This window comes from Equus asinus, chromosome 8, assembly GCF_041296235.1.
Source record: "Equus asinus isolate D_3611 breed Donkey chromosome 8, EquAss-T2T_v2, whole genome shotgun sequence".
Taxonomy (NCBI): Eukaryota; Metazoa; Chordata; class Mammalia; order Perissodactyla; family Equidae; genus Equus; species Equus asinus.
Genome location: NC_091797.1, coordinates 14,186,920 through 14,202,265, shown reverse-complemented (window position 1 = coordinate 14,202,265; position 15,346 = coordinate 14,186,920). Strand labels below are relative to the sequence as shown.

The 15,346-nt window shown below is 48.5% G+C and overlaps 1 protein-coding gene across 1 annotated transcript in view; it reads right to left on the bottom strand.

The window, feature by feature from the left end:
• Nucleotides 1–15,346, bottom strand: part of TRAM2 (translocation associated membrane protein 2) — a 76,368-nt gene that overhangs the window by 17,423 nt on the left and 43,599 nt on the right. Inside the window, exons 3-4 of the mRNA XM_014834657.3 lie at nt 1,795–1,904; nt 1,200–1,316 (exon numbers count right to left, since the gene is read on the bottom strand). Coding sequence (XP_014690143.1) covers nt 1,200–1,316; nt 1,795–1,904 — 227 coding nt within the window. The remainder of the gene's footprint in view (nt 1–1,199; nt 1,317–1,794; nt 1,905–15,346) is intronic.

Genomic DNA, 15,346 nt, shown 5'->3' with positions numbered 1-15,346 from the left:
CACGGCAGGGGGCGCTCCCACAGCCCTCACGGTAAGTCCGCCTCCCGGGCCAGAGTAACACGGCAGCCCGGCTGAGAGGACAGAAGCCTTGGGTCCTTCATTTAAAATTCCTAGTGTTCTGTTTAGGAAAACTGTTCTGTGATTAAATGATAACCGAAATAATCAAAAGGACATGTTGACTCCTGTTTTGAGAATAGGAAGTCAGCTCTCAGCTCTGGAGACAGTTCCTTAGGACGGGAAAGCTCATCACTGCCGCTGACGGAAGAGGAAGGGGACCAGGCGACCGGCGAGGCAGGGAAGGACACTTCTAAAAGATGACACAGGGTTGCGGAACTTTCTAAGCCCTGGGCCTGGACTTCTCCAGCCACAGGACAATTCCAGCTCCTGAGAAAGAGACCAGGTTACAGACAGGTGGGGCTCCAAGGGTGTGTGCGAGCGCATGCGCGCTAGTTAAGAACTTCCTAGCATCACAGGCCAGGTCTGGCTACAGCAAACCCCAAAGGACTGTCCACATCCCTTCATACAAAGGAATTCTGCTGTATCCAAGGTTGCTCCAAGTAAGAGCCCTATTGTGTCGAAAGGGGAGTAGACAAGTTGTCTGGTTCTCTAGGCCTCTGTGGGAATGGCATTGGCTCCCACAGGATTTGACGTGCAGACAAGGGGGTGCTGGCTTTGCCTGCAGGAGGCCAAAGTGGTAAAACAGAAAGTGGTGAACTTGGAACCAGACCCTCAAGTCCAAGTCCTGTCCTTGTCACTTCAGAACCAGGTGACCATGAGCACACTGTGAAATTGGAGCCTGCATTTCTTCAATCCCTAACACGGGTACCGGAATGAACATAAAATTTCTCTCATGGGATAGCATTTGTAGGAAGGTCCTGTAAAATGATGCAGTGCTATGCAGATATATGGTATCATGATTGTAACATCACATAATAACCATAACAAGTGTTTATTTTTGGACAGGGTGACCCTGCAGCTACACCATGGCATCTATACAGTTCGGCCTCTCTCTCATGGCAAATACCATGAGGATGCGAAAATAGCTCCCGTTCTAAGACACTGCCCCAAGTTAACGTACTGCCCCCTACTCTTTTTCTTCCCCGCTACGCCCTTCACAGACATTTCCTTAGCAAATCCAAGAAGAGACGCACGGCCTGGGGCCCAGGCCCCACCCTCCAGCAGGCCAGAGGACCACTCACCGTCACCACCACATAGAAGCACCATATCACCGAGCTGAGATGAAAGACGACCAGCTGTCCGGACTCGTTGAACTTGCTGTGTTTGACCTTGGAGAGATGAAGCCGTTTGCTGATTTTCTAAAGAATAAAGAGAATCCTGTGTATTAATATAAAAGTATATTGAGAACAGGCATAAACTCCTGTTTTCTCCCCACGAAAGGGCTGAAGTTTGAAGCCGGCCATGATGTAAGTTATTTAGTGTAAGCTTTCTGTGTGCATACAGTGCTTAGTTTAAAGCAAGCATTTTGAGACAGAGCAAAATGAACGTCTTTAGCTTAGATGTGAAGAACCCCCCCATCATCTATGTCTGACAAACCCACAAGGACACTGTCTTGTCATAGTCCAGGCAGCTGTCTCCCCATGTAATAATAAACACTGCTACCCCACATGCCTAAAGAAGGCTGTGAGAAGGACAGAGACCAAAGTGTGGGGAGGCACATCCAGGCAACAGGACCAACCAGGGCATGCAAATTTAGGAGACGAATGGGTTCGGAGCTGCAGTTTCCTCCAAGGCATCTCCCCAGTCTCTGTCTCAGAATCCAGACGCGTCACTTACGTCTAAAATGTACTCTTGAACCACAGCGTGCAAGATGATGGTGATGAAGATGTAGAACAAGATTGTGACCAGGTCCTTCAGCCCGTAGTGGTAGTGCACGGTCTCGCTGTCTGTGGAGGTAATAAGAGCGCCGTCAGCATCCCTGGGCGAGGAAGTGCTCTGGGACCCAAAACTGAGAAGAGACCTGCAGCAGAACGTGCCATCGAACGCTTCCCTTTGCTGTAACCCTAGACTTAGAAGAGTTTCTTCCCCAGAATCCTACCCAACCTGTGGACTCAGCCCTTGGGCAGCACCAGTGGGGGCGGGCTAAGGAGAACCAAGCCCACCATGTATCGTGACGACTACATCTCCTGAGCCGGGCAGGAGGGCACAGTGTTGAGGAGCCAGGGGTTGGAGACAACCACTCTCCCTTACTCCCTGGCTGTGTGACTATGGATAAGTGACCAACCTCTCTGAGCCTCAATTTCCTCTCCTGTAAAATGGGACTGTAGTCATACTTCACAGAGGATGCACAGCATGGAGGTTAAGAGTGGAGATGCAGAAGCCTGCATGTGCATCACAGCTGCCATTTACTTCCCATGGGACTTTGGGGCACCTCTATGGGTGACCTTTTTATGCCTCAGTTTCCTCATCTGCAAAGTAAGGATAATAGTTCCTGTATCATACGGTTATTGGGGGAATTAGATGGCTCAATAAATGCAAAGTGCTCAGAACGGTATCTGGCATGTAGTAACCGCTATCCATGAATTTGCTATTATTTTTGTTGTTGATGTTGGGCTATTGTGAGGATTAAATGAGATAATTCATATGCAAGATGCTCAACACAGTGCCTATAACCATGGTAACCCCGGCAGAAGTGGAAGTTTATTAAAATACTATCTAACAGTAATAGATTGGCTAGAATCCCAGCTCTCTGTCTCCTAAGGCTCCGTTCCTGCAGCCTCTTGCTCTGTGGACACGGGAGGATTTATACCTTCGTTCCAGTTAGCAGGCGCGGGGTTGCAAGACCTCGTGAACAGGGCCTGGCTCTCGGCTGCTCCCTAATCCCTCCTACCCCTCCCCCAAGTGGACACACGGGCCGCTTTTCCAGCTGTGCTGCATCCTCGCTGAGTCACACATGAGTCACTGCTCTTTGCTGGGATGCATTTACCAGAAGGTAGGCCGGGGTCAGTGAGTTTCAGGGTGGCCAGGGAACGAAGAGCTGACTGGGTCACTCTGGGAGTCAACCTATAACCTCCCTCCCCCTGGCCTGGGAGGATGCAATGGCAGGGGCGGGGGGGGGGGGGGCGGTGGCGGGGGGGGGGGTGGCAGGGACAGCAAGCACATGAACTTTGAAATCAGACAAACTTTCCCTTTTCCTCTCCCTCCTCCTTCCCGCAAAGACCTACTCTGTGAGAGGCACTGGGCCAACTGTTGAAATAGAGAGATAAAAAGACACCGCCCGGCTTCAGAGCGCACAGCCAGCGAGGAGACTGACAAGGAAATGTACAATTACCTACAGACGCGCAGGTGGTACCAAGAGGTAAACACAGAGACACAGCGAGCTGGGGCAGGCGGGGGCCCGACTCCGGCTGGGGTGGAGGTGGTGGGGCAGCAGGTCAGGGTGGACAGGATGACATCAAAACTCGGGAATAAGTTGGGGGAGTCAGGTTGTGGGGGGTGTATTGTAGGCAGAGGCAGCAGCATCTGCAAAGATTGCAGGGAAACAGGCTGAAGGGCTGGCATGGCGGGAGGGCGGGGGGTCAGTCACGGCAGGTGCTGAGGGAGCTGTGAAGGGCCTGGGTGCCACATGAATGGTGTGGACTTTACCCTGAAGGCAATGTGGAAACATCAAAGAATTCAAATTCCACAGGAAAATGAGGAAATTGGAGTTTGGGAAAGTTTACTCTGGCAGCAGTGAACAGCATCGTGCCTAGAGGTCCACAGCAGGTAGGGAGCTGCCACCATGATCCTAGTAAGGAACCCCGAGGGCCTGAATGAAGCAGGAGAAGAGAGAAGAAGGGAGGGAGGGGCTGTCAGTGACAGAGAACTGGGAAGAGCAGGGGCTCACCCACCAAGGGGGCGGAGGTCTGGGAGGGGGAGTCAGGCACAAGGACCAGAGGAGAAGACACTGGAGGTGGGAGAGAAGGGATGCAGGTGACTCCACCTCTCCTTTCTGCTCTTCCATCTGTGAAGCCGGCTTATGCTTTCCCTGCCTTCTTCATGAGGGAGGATCAAAGGAGACTAATTAGATGGCTGCGTATTTTGAAACTATAAAATAACTGAACACATGCAGAGTTTCATCATCAGGACCAGCATTATTAGACGAAATGGGATTTACAGTCAACCAAACAGGCACAGTCCAAAAGCAGTGAAATCACACCTGTCAAGACTGGTTTGTCCATTTACAGCCTATTCAGGGTCACCTGCCATTCTTACCCCAAATGCTGTACTTCCTAAGAGATGTGACCAGAGCCTTAAATCCTTCTCGAAAGAAGCATGAATGCATGAATTAATACATTCTTTTATTCTTTGCTGTTGAGAGCTACATGCATGTCTGTTCATCAACCAATAACCATGTGCAGGCTCCATGACAGCAGGGAACAAGGTGCGCATGGCCCCGCCCTCCTGGAGCTTAGGGTACACACCAAATTCTAGTAGACGTAAAAACCAGAGGCCAAAGAACCACAATGTGACAACAAAACACCAACAACCAGATTAAAAAATGGACAAAGGACTTGAATAGACATTTCTCCAAAGACATACAAATGGTGAATAGATACATGAAAAGATGCTCAGCATCACTATCAGTAGGGAAATGCAAATTAAAACCACAATGAAATACCAACTCAAAGCCATTAGGATGGCTACGGTTAAAAAAAAAAAGGAAGAAGAAAATAAGTGTTGGCAAGGATGTGGATAAACTGGAACCTTTGTGCATTGCTGATGGGAATGTAAAATGGTTCAGTCACTATGGAAAACAGTACAGTGGTTTCTCAAAAAATTAAAATAGAACTACCAGATGATCTAGCAATTCCACTTCTAAAGAATTGGAAGGGGATCTCAAAGAAATATTTGTATACCCATGGTCACTGCAGCATTATTCACAACAGCCAAAGGTGGAAACAGCCCAAGTGTCTGTCAACAGATGAATGGAAAAACAAAATGTGGTATACATATACAACAGAATATTATTCAGCCTTAAAAAGAAAGGAAATCCAGGGGCCGACCCAGTGGTGTAGCGGTTCAGTTTGCATGCTCTGCTTCAGTGGCCTGGGGTTTTCCAGTTTGGGTCCCAGGCGTGGACCTACACCCCGCTTGGCAAGCCATGCTGTGGCAGGCATCCCACATAGAAAGTAGAGGAAGATGGGCACGGATATTAGCTCTGGGCCAGTCTTCCTCAGCAAAAAGAGGAGGATTGGAGGCGGATGTCAGCTCACGGCTAATCTTCCTCAAATAAAAACAAAGAAAGGAAATTCTGTCACATACTACAACATATGTGAACCTAAAGGAGATTATGCTGAAATAAGCCAGTCACAAAAAGACAAACACTGTATGATTCCATCATATGAGGTTTCTAGAGTAGTTAAATTCACAGAAACAAAAAGTAGAATGGTGGTGGCCAGGGACGAGGGGAAGATGAATGGGGAACTGTTATTTAATGAGTACAGAGTTTTAGTTTTGCAAGATGAAAAGAGTTCTGGAGATTGGCCGCACAACAAAGTGAATATACTTAACACTGCTGAACTGCACACCTAGAAATGGTTCAGATGGGAAATTTTACAGTATGTATATTTTACCACAATTAAAAAAAACACCCACACCAGCCAGGTGTGATAAGTCTTCTGACATGGACCGAAGGCTGAGGGAGAAATAACGAGGAGCAGAGGCTTCATGGAGGGTGGTTGAGGAGGGGACCCTGAAGCCAAGCTGTGCAGGAGGAGAGAGCTGGTGAGGGCTGAGCGGTCTGGGCAGAGGCCCCACGGGGAAGATCCAGGGGGACTGAGGGATGGAGTGGAGCTGGAGAGCAGGGGCGGGGCAGGCGGCAGAGGTGGGAGGGTCGTATAACAAAGGGTACAGTTATCATGGCAAGACATAGATACAGATGAGAAAGGCAGTGGAGGATTTTAGTTACACACATTTATAAAGGTCACTCTTCCTGGTGGATGGAGAATGGGCAGAGGGGCAAGGACACCGGGAGAGCAGTCAGGAGGTGCCCGGCACTAGGATGGCAGAGCGATGGACAGACGACAAATTCGGAGAGATGTGGGTGATGGAATCAACAGAACCAGCTGATGGACTGGCTGTGGGGAATGATTCTCAAGTTCCTTCTGGAGTCTCATCTGTACTCTGTAGCGCTCCACAGTTTCAAAACGTGTTATCCTGTGATTCTCGTAAGCATCTCATGAGACAGGCAAGGGAAGTGGATAAAGAAACAGGTGCACAGAGTTAAGGGACATGGGCCATCTCTCAGGTCTCCCAGGGTCCAGGCCCTAGCACAGCCACCAAAAGCCACCTCAGGGCCCACAAGACCCTCAGACCCTCCCCAGGCCGCACCTTTCCTGACAAGAAGCCGCTCCTCTGATCTCTCTCTCCTGCAATAACAAGCACGATCACTGTAGATACTCAAGAGCGGTGCTCCGGCTGGTCCAATTCCCTCCATCGCTTCCCCTCATCTATCGCCCTCCTGCTTTTAGCAGGGCAGGAAAGTAAACTGGTTTGGTCCCTTCTGCTTCCCACTGAGCTCTGGAGGCTGGAGCCATGTGTTCCTCTAGGAGGCTATCAACAAATTGATGTTTTTGAGTTTTCTTACTTTTAAATTTTGGGTTGCCCACTAATTCCTATAAAGATCCTCTCACCACCCAAGTTGGAGCTGCCCTCTTTCAGCACCGCCCGTCTCGCGTGAGCCCTCAACAGGAACGGCCATGGCGTGGCGCTAACCTGTTACAATTGTTTAGAAGAGTAAGTCTCAGCATGTCTCTGAGCTGTTAGACCCGGGAGGTGACTCAGCAAAACGCCTGCAGAGACCAGGTGGGCAACACAAAGGAGAAAAGTGGTCCAGGTGTCTTAAGGCAAGTCCTTTCTGCGCAGGGGGCCACTGCATGAAACAGCTGATCGTCTTCACTGCCACCAAACACTTTCCACCGTTTTTTCCTTCAACATATTGCCCTCTTTGTCTTTCACATTTCTACTATGAGAGAGGAAAAAGTTTAAGAAATAACTTTCTTAAAAGTTTCCCTTTAACCACTTTCCACTTTTAACCTTCCCACTTTTATGTTTTTAACCTTACTAAAAGAAAAACAACAGTTAAAACTGGGATAAATGATGACTGACAGGTAGTCTCAATGTCAGGGACACACTAGAGATGAGTGGTGACTGTGGCAAACTGGAGAGCACATGTCCCAAGGGGCTGAAGGAGGGAGTGGGGAAGGTGCTTCTCAGCTACTGTGGCCACGGTGGGGTGCGGCCCCATGCAGACAGATTTCCAGTATTTCAAAAGCAAAGAGAGAGATCTTTACATGAAATCATCTGATTTAAAAATGTTGGTGACTAATTCAAAAAATTTTAAAAACACTTTATGGGCCAACACCAAACAGGCCTAAGAAAACACATGTGCAAGCCAACTCTGACCACAGGCCACCAATTTGCAATCTCCAGCCTAGATGATTCCTGACACCTTTCCAACACCAAAATTCTGAGTCTTCTTCCTACACACCCCCCATGGAGTATGGCAACATGCCCTACTATGGGAGTTAACCTAGCTTTGGAAGAAACCATCTTCAACAATGGTCTTCCCACTGCAGATGAGTTATCCCACATCCTATCAAAAGTGTCATCTGCTTAGGTCTGATCACAGTTTGAAAAGAAAGCCAAAATAATCAATAAGAGCCTTGGCGGTTTTGACAACCCCTGTGAGCAGAGATCCCTTTTCGGGAGTAACATTCTTATTGACCTCCTGTTTTGCTTCCTATGACTAATAGATATTTTCCTGTTTCCTTGGGTGTCACTTGTAAGCAGCTTCGCCTGCCTGCCCTTGCATGTTCCGACCTTGTCTGGACACTACCGGGAAGTCTCTGACCTCCACCCCATGGCCGGAGCTGGATAGTGGCCACGTGTTGCCATCGTCCCATCTGCTTTCAGATTTCCTTAGCGTGCAGGCATCTGCCCAGGAGGCTTCTGCCTTTGTCTGAAAAACTGGCTGTTTAAGAGCATCACTGCACAGCCAGGATGCGGCTTTCTCTCCCAGTTTCCTTCTTAAGTCCTGTAGATCTGGATTTGTAAAATTTAGTTTCTACTGGTTTCTGTGCTTATGGCCAACTCAGTGTTCACATTATTTCAAATCTTTTACAATATATAAAAATCCAGAACTTAGATGGGAAAAAACCATCATAAGTAAAATCAAGAGCCAAGTGATTACCTGAGGAAAATATTTACAATTCAGATCATAAACAAAGAGCTAATCTTGCTAATATGTAAAGAGCTCCTAGAACTTGAGGATAAAAAGATAAGAAATCCAACAGAAGAACGGGCAAAGGATATGAACACACAATTCACAGAAAAAAGAAACACAGGTGTCCCTTACACATTGAAAAAGATGCTGAACCTTACACAGAAGAGAAATGCAAATTAAAACTAGAATGAGATACCATTTCATACCTATCAGATGGGCAGAAATCCAAAGCTTGACGATACGCTCTTGCTCAGATGGTGACGAAAGGCTCTCCTTCACACACTGCTGGTGGCAATGCAAAGTGTACCACCTCTTTGCAAGGGCAATTTGGCAATTTCTATCAAGACGAAAAATGCATCAGCCCTTTGATGTGGCAAGTCCACTTCTGAGAATTTATCTTATAGCCAATACCTGCCATGTTCAAAATGTGGCACGTGTACAAGGCTATGTTCTACAGCACTGTTTTTAACAATAAACTAATGGAAACAACTCACGTTGTTTTCATCTATAGGGGACCGGTTAAACAAACCATAGTTATAACACACTGGGGCTCTCAGAGTGTGGCTGCGGGCCAACAGCAGCAGCATCACCTGCGAACGTGCTGAGAAAAGCATATTGCTGCGTATCTACCTGGGGCCCATTGAGTCAGAAACCCGGAGCATGGCTCAGGAATTCGTGTTTAACAACGTCCCCGTGTGATTCTGACGCAGGCTAACATTTAAGAAGCACCGGTGTTAACAATGAAGCTGTTTCAAAAACTCAGAGAGAAATAAAGACCAAGCACAGGTAAAGCTCGTCAGGAGACTCAGCAGAATTAGTGGCCGCGTGGGGAGGAGGTGTTGGCGAGAAGGGGCACGAGGAAGGGGGAGTACGCATCTCGATCTAGGGGATGGTCACGTGGGCGTGCACACGTGTGACACTTCATCCCGCTGTGCTCTTCCGAATGGGTGCACTTTATGGCACGTGTTATACCTCAATAAAATTTCTGAAGAAAATGATGAAGCTTGCTAGGGGAAAAAAGATACAGAACAGAACGTACGGTATCCTGGCCGTTATGTGAAAAAGAGGAGAAAAGAACAATATGCATTTGTATGTGCATAAAGAAACACTGGAAGGTGAGATGAGAAATTCTGGAAGGGGACACGGGACAAGGGTGAAGACCCACATGGGGACGGGGCGTCAAAGGCAGGGAGAGCAGGCTGCAAACAAGACTTTCACTCTGACTTTTTGTACAGATTTATATTTAGACTCATGTATTTTCTATTAAAAAATAATTTTTTAAATAAATAACTTTAAATTCTTCCTGCTTTGTGAAAATTTTAAAAGTGATGTCTTCCCTACTTCATTGCTCTATATTTTCCTAGGCAAAAAAAAAAAAAACATGAGCAGCTCATTTCTGGAGCTGCCACGTGCCTATCATGTGATCCAGGGTCTCTCTGCCTCAGTTACCCCTTCCGGACAATGGGAACAATAACATCTACCTTTTCTCACAAAGCTGTAAGGATGAAATCGACAGCTGACTTATAAACTATAAAGTGCTACACAAATAGATGAGATCTATAAACTGTAAAGTGCTACACAAATAGATGAGATCATCCTGACTGCTTCCAACAGGAGGAATCAGAAACTAAAGGAACAGAACAGTCAGTGTACAGCACACACACGCAAATATTCCCATTAGGGTGCTCATTTAGGACAAATGATACAAACGGCAACTATAAGCCATTTACAGGGCACTTGCTCTGTGCCAGGCACTGTAGTGAGCATGTCTCATAAGTGACATCCTGTACCCCTCAGAGGAATACTGTTTTACAGACATGGCAGTCAGATGCCAGGAGCAACTGAGCCTCCAGGACCTACAACTAGTTAGGGGTGGGCCAGGACCCTAACCATACGGCCGATGCCAGAAGCCAAGGCCGATGGTCTCCCCACCAGGCTTCTCTGCTCCCTGCCTTCCTTCAAATCACAGAGAGTGCATTGGTTGAGCCCTGAAGGCCTGCCCGCTCCCTGAGTTACCAGGCAAAAGAGAGGGGCTGAGGACAGGCATGGGGCACACAGCCTCAAAGGGCAGCATTGTGACCTCCACCCCTGCCCCAACTCCCCAGGCTGCGAAGCCACCCCCTCCCTGGCCTCCCCACCTGGAAGATGTGGCCAGTGTCGTGTGAACTCCAAGCACTGCTGTGGTCCTCATGTGCACACACACTGTGATGGTTCCAATTGTGGCTCCCCGGCCCCCAACAAAAAAAAGATACATTGGAGTCCTAACCACCAGAATATGACCTTATTTGGACATAGTCTTTATAGAGGTCATCAAGTGAAAATGAGGTCATTAGGGTGGGCCCAAATCCAATAATGACTGTGTCCCTGTAAAGGGAAATGTGAACACAGAGACAGACACACTGAGAGGGAAGACGATGTGACAAGACACAGGAGAAGACGGCCATCGACAAGCCAAGGAGAGAGGCCTGGAACAAGTCCTTCCCTCGCACCCTACCAATGCCTTGATCTGGGACTTCCAGCCTCCAGAAATTGCGAGACAACAAATGTCTGTTATTTATTTTGCCCAGCATCCAGTCCAGGGTATGTTATCACGGCAGCCCGAGCTGACTAACTAACACACACACACACACACACACACACTCTCTCTCTCTCTCTCTCCTCCCTCTCTCTCTCTCTCTCTCTCTCTCTCTCTCTCTCTCTCTCTCTCTCTCTCTCTCTCCCTGTCCCTCTCTCCCTCTCCCCCTCTCCCTCCCTCCCAGGCTGCCCGAGCAGTAAAGATCTAGCTGGGGAATCTTCAAAGTTACCATCTTAACCCTTTACTGCATGATTTGGAATATATTTTCTCCAGTTTTATAGACAGGTAGGAAGACAAGGAAAGGATAATTTTATGCAAAAATGAGAGATGTAGCAAATAGAAGAAAAGCATTAAAGAGAATTTGGAAATAAGAGTGCCTAGCTCCCGAACAGTTTTCTTGACGTACCATTCCTTTTAATAAGGCTGCAGTCCTCCCTCTGGCCTTCAAGAAAGAAGCATTAATAACTCCTGGGTGCCAGGCACCCTCAGGACCACTGCAGTCTACAACAGAGGCTTCCACACCCACCTGGCCCGGGCCTGGGTAGACAACATGCAGCATGCAAAGAAGGCTGATGGGGCGCAGGGGTGAACTTTCCTTTTTAATTCATTGAGAGCATAAGGGAAAAATAATGCCTCAAGATCACACACCCAAAAAAATCTAAAATCAGTCTTTTTTTTTTAAATTTGGATAAAAATAATATTAACAAGCCCATTGTTAAATTAAGGGCAAAAATTATTTCAGTAAGAACAATTGAGTAAGAAAAAAATTATCCTAGCTAGATAGGAGAAGAAAAGATCAATCAGGAGAAATGGGAACGTGAAGAAGTACAAAGTGGGGTGGGGCCCAGGTCAGAGGGCCTGTAGGAGGGAAGGGAAGGAGGACCATGAGGGAACCAGGACCCAGGAAAAGGCAGCGGAGGCAGCATCTCAAAGCTGCCATTGGCTGGGTTCCAGCCACTGTTCCGCCCACCCTGGGCTTCAGGCTGGTTAACAATCGCCACAGCGGCTCAGTGGGTCAACTGACTTCCATCTCTGGAAGCCACACCGAATGGGATAATTCTCTGGGCTGTAACAGGGAATTGGACCGCATCACATCTAGGCTGGAAGGGGACACTGTTACATGGATGTGTTCATTTTGTGAAAATTCATGGAGCTCACCTGTTATGGTTTGTCCACTTTTTCGCACAACTGTTACACTTAAATAATAACGGAACGGTCTGAATGGTTGTGTGAATGGACTCCCACCCACATCGCCGTACAAACATGTCCATGACTCCTGAGGGAGCGGCGGCCCCAGCCCAAAACTCACGTGTTGTAATCCTAACCCCCAATGTAACGGTGTTAGAAAGTGGGGCCTTTGGAAGGGCTTAGGTCATGAGGGTACGGCCCTCATGAATGGGATTAGTGCCTTGTCAGAGACCCCATGGAGCTCCCGCCACGTGAGGATGCCTCAAAAAGTCTGTGACCGGGAAGAGGGCCCTCGCTTGCCATGCTGCAGCCTGATCTCTGACTTCCCACTGCCAGAACTGTGAGAAATAAATTTCTGTTGTTTATAAGCCACCCAGACCAAACGGACTAAGACAGTAAGTTTAATATGAAGCAATAAGTAGTAAAATTTCTGTTTACTGGGGGGGAAAAAAAAATCAAGTGCAGCGCTGGCTCTAAGTCCTGGGTCAGAGACGCCCACTCTTTTCCAGACGGCCGACCAATAAAGCCAGGGAAACTGAGGACTCTGGTTTATTTTCTCTCATTCATACAGACAGTACCTTAGGGCCAAAGGATTTCTTGGTGGTTATTTGGCCCAAGGGACCAGGACAGGGCCAGGTCTCTGCCTCCCTGGTTGGGTGTCCCCTCTGCCCACCACCCCATTTGCAAACCCAACCTTCTCGCAGCTTCTCTGGGGCCTGGTGCCGCATGAGGTGTGAGCAGACCAGCCCCTCCGCTGCCCTCACTGGTGTATCCTTGGGAACGCCAATCAACTCTCTGCGCCTCGGTTCCCCTGGTGTAAAGGATTAGGCCAGGCTACGTGAGTCTCAGGTCTCCAGCTGGAGCGGCCACAGCTCTGGCTGGTAGCTTTCGTCTGTCATGAAGTAAGACTTCCATCTTCAGAACGGCTGCTGCCCACCAGTCTCTTCACTCTTGTCGACCACAGGCTCATCTCACAGACAGGCGCTTGGTTTGCTAGGCGGTGTCAATCTTTCAAGGTCACGACACAAGCATGAGACAAGACCTTGCACTCCCAACGGCCAGCACAGGAACAAAAACACACTCTGAGTCCTGGACAAAGGCCTTCGGCCCAATGAGGCTTTAAAACCATCTGTCTGAGGTTGCTTTTATGAGACGGTGTGTCTCATCCTCTGGGGCGTGAGAACAATGGCCAAGCTATGGCGTGGGAGGCCCCTGCGGCTTTCATCTCCAGCAGCTGGTGGCCATAAAACCAGGGAGACCAACAGAGCCAGGGGATGGGTCCTTGTCACCTTCGATGACCCCAAACAAACCCTCCTCTCGAAGAGGTGCACACCTCAGCCTTCTTGTGCTAGGTGGGCAATAGCGGGCAGATTTGGGAACATCAAAGCTCCTCGACTCCCACCCACATCGCCGTACAAACATGTCCATGACTCCTGAGGGAGCGGCGGCCCCAGCCTGAAACTAAATCCACCCATTGATACTCGCCCCCACCTCAGACCAAACAGTTATAGACAAACCAAAACTGGCAGAGAAGAGAAAGATGCAAATGACTGAGCAGATGTAGCGGGTTTCCCTATCTTACCAGGGGGGTCATTTGAAAGCCCACCTGGAGCTTTCCACCCAGGGCCCCTAGAGCCACCTGAAAGCTTCTCAGGTTTCACAGGCACAGGAATCGCCTGAGGATCATGTTAAAACGAAGGTTCTGGAGCAGCAGGTGTACGGTGGGGCCTGAGAGTCTCTGTTTCTAACAAGTTCCCAGGTGACGCAGACAGTCTGTGGACCATCTGAGCAGCAGGTGCTCACCAGGCCTCCTAGAGCTTCCTGTCTTCAGGAGACGCTGGGTTGAGACAGTGACCACCGCCTCCATTTGGCAGATGGGGATGAAGACTCAGACATTAAGTGCTTTGCCCAAGACAATTCAGCAGATTAGTGGCACAACCCAAAAGACTTTGTAAATGCTTAGCCTGCTGGGGTCACCTGTTCTGGATCAGAAGAGAAGCCAGGGGGCCGGCCCGGTGGTGCAGCGGTTAAGTTCATACGTTCCGCTTCTCAGCCCAGGGTTCGCCAGTTTGGATCCCAGGTGAGGACATGGCACCGCTTGGCACACCATGCTGTGGTAGGCTTCCCATGTATAAAGTAGAGGAAGATGGGCATGGATGTGAGCTCAGGGCCAGTCTTCCTCAGCAAAAAAGAGGAGGACTGGCAATAGTTAGCTCAGGGCTAATCTTCCTCAAAAAAAAAAAAAGAAGGGAAGCCAGCAGCCCTTGAGTCTGTCTATGGAAAGAATCAAACCTCTATTCTTTGCTGACCTTTTACATTCTATATATTTCTGGCCATAATACCAGATTCTTTGTGACATTTAATTAGAAGGAAGACTCAGAGTGTCTAATGATAAGACCAGTAAGCTGACATTTTATTCCTGGCCAGAGCTGGGCAGGGTGTACAGATGCCAGATAAAATATAGGCCAGCCAGTTGAACTTAAAACTTCAGATAAACAAAGTATATTTCTAGTGTAATTATGTCCCATGCATAATCTGGGATACACTTATACTAAAAAACAGTATTTGCTATTTATCTGAAATTCAAATTTAACTGGTGGGCCTGCATTTTATTTGAGAGACTTAACAAATAACGGGGCGCAAGGGGAATAAGAAGGTGTGGGTTTGGTAACAAGGAACATTTCCTGCTTCATCGCCGGTGATCTTAAAGGAACCCATAAGGACGCAGCGTGGCAGGTGCTCCACCAGGACATACGACTGTGCCCACCTCGTTTCATTCCGCTCTCTCGATCTTCTTAACTAGCTCACTATTATGTGACAAAATCATACCTTTATAGCTGGTGTGATGAGTTCAACTGTGTCCCCACACATTTCATATGCTAAAGTCCTAACCCCAGCACCTCAGAACATGCCCTTATTTGGAACCCACATAACTGCAGATGTAGTTAGCTAAGATAGGTCATGAAGCAGCAGAATGGGCTCCTGATCCAATATGACTGATATCCCTATAAAAAGAGGGAAATCTGGACGGAGAGACTGACAAGCGCCCAGGGCGAATGCCACGTGAAGAGTGGCGTTACGCTGCCACAGCCAAGGAACCAGAAGCGAGGACTGAGGACCGGAACAGACGCCTCCTAGAGCCTTCAGACAGAGGGTGGCCTCGTCGACACCCTGATCTTGGACTTCCTGCCCCCAGAACTGTGAGACGATAAATTTCTCCACCCAGATTAAGCCACCCAATTTACGGTGGATGCTGACGAAGGGAGTAGAGGAGAGGGAGCGAAGCAGAGCCGGGAGGAAAACTCAACATCACCGCGAGCTACTTTCTGTGGAAGGTGACGCCCTCAGCGAGGGAAGAC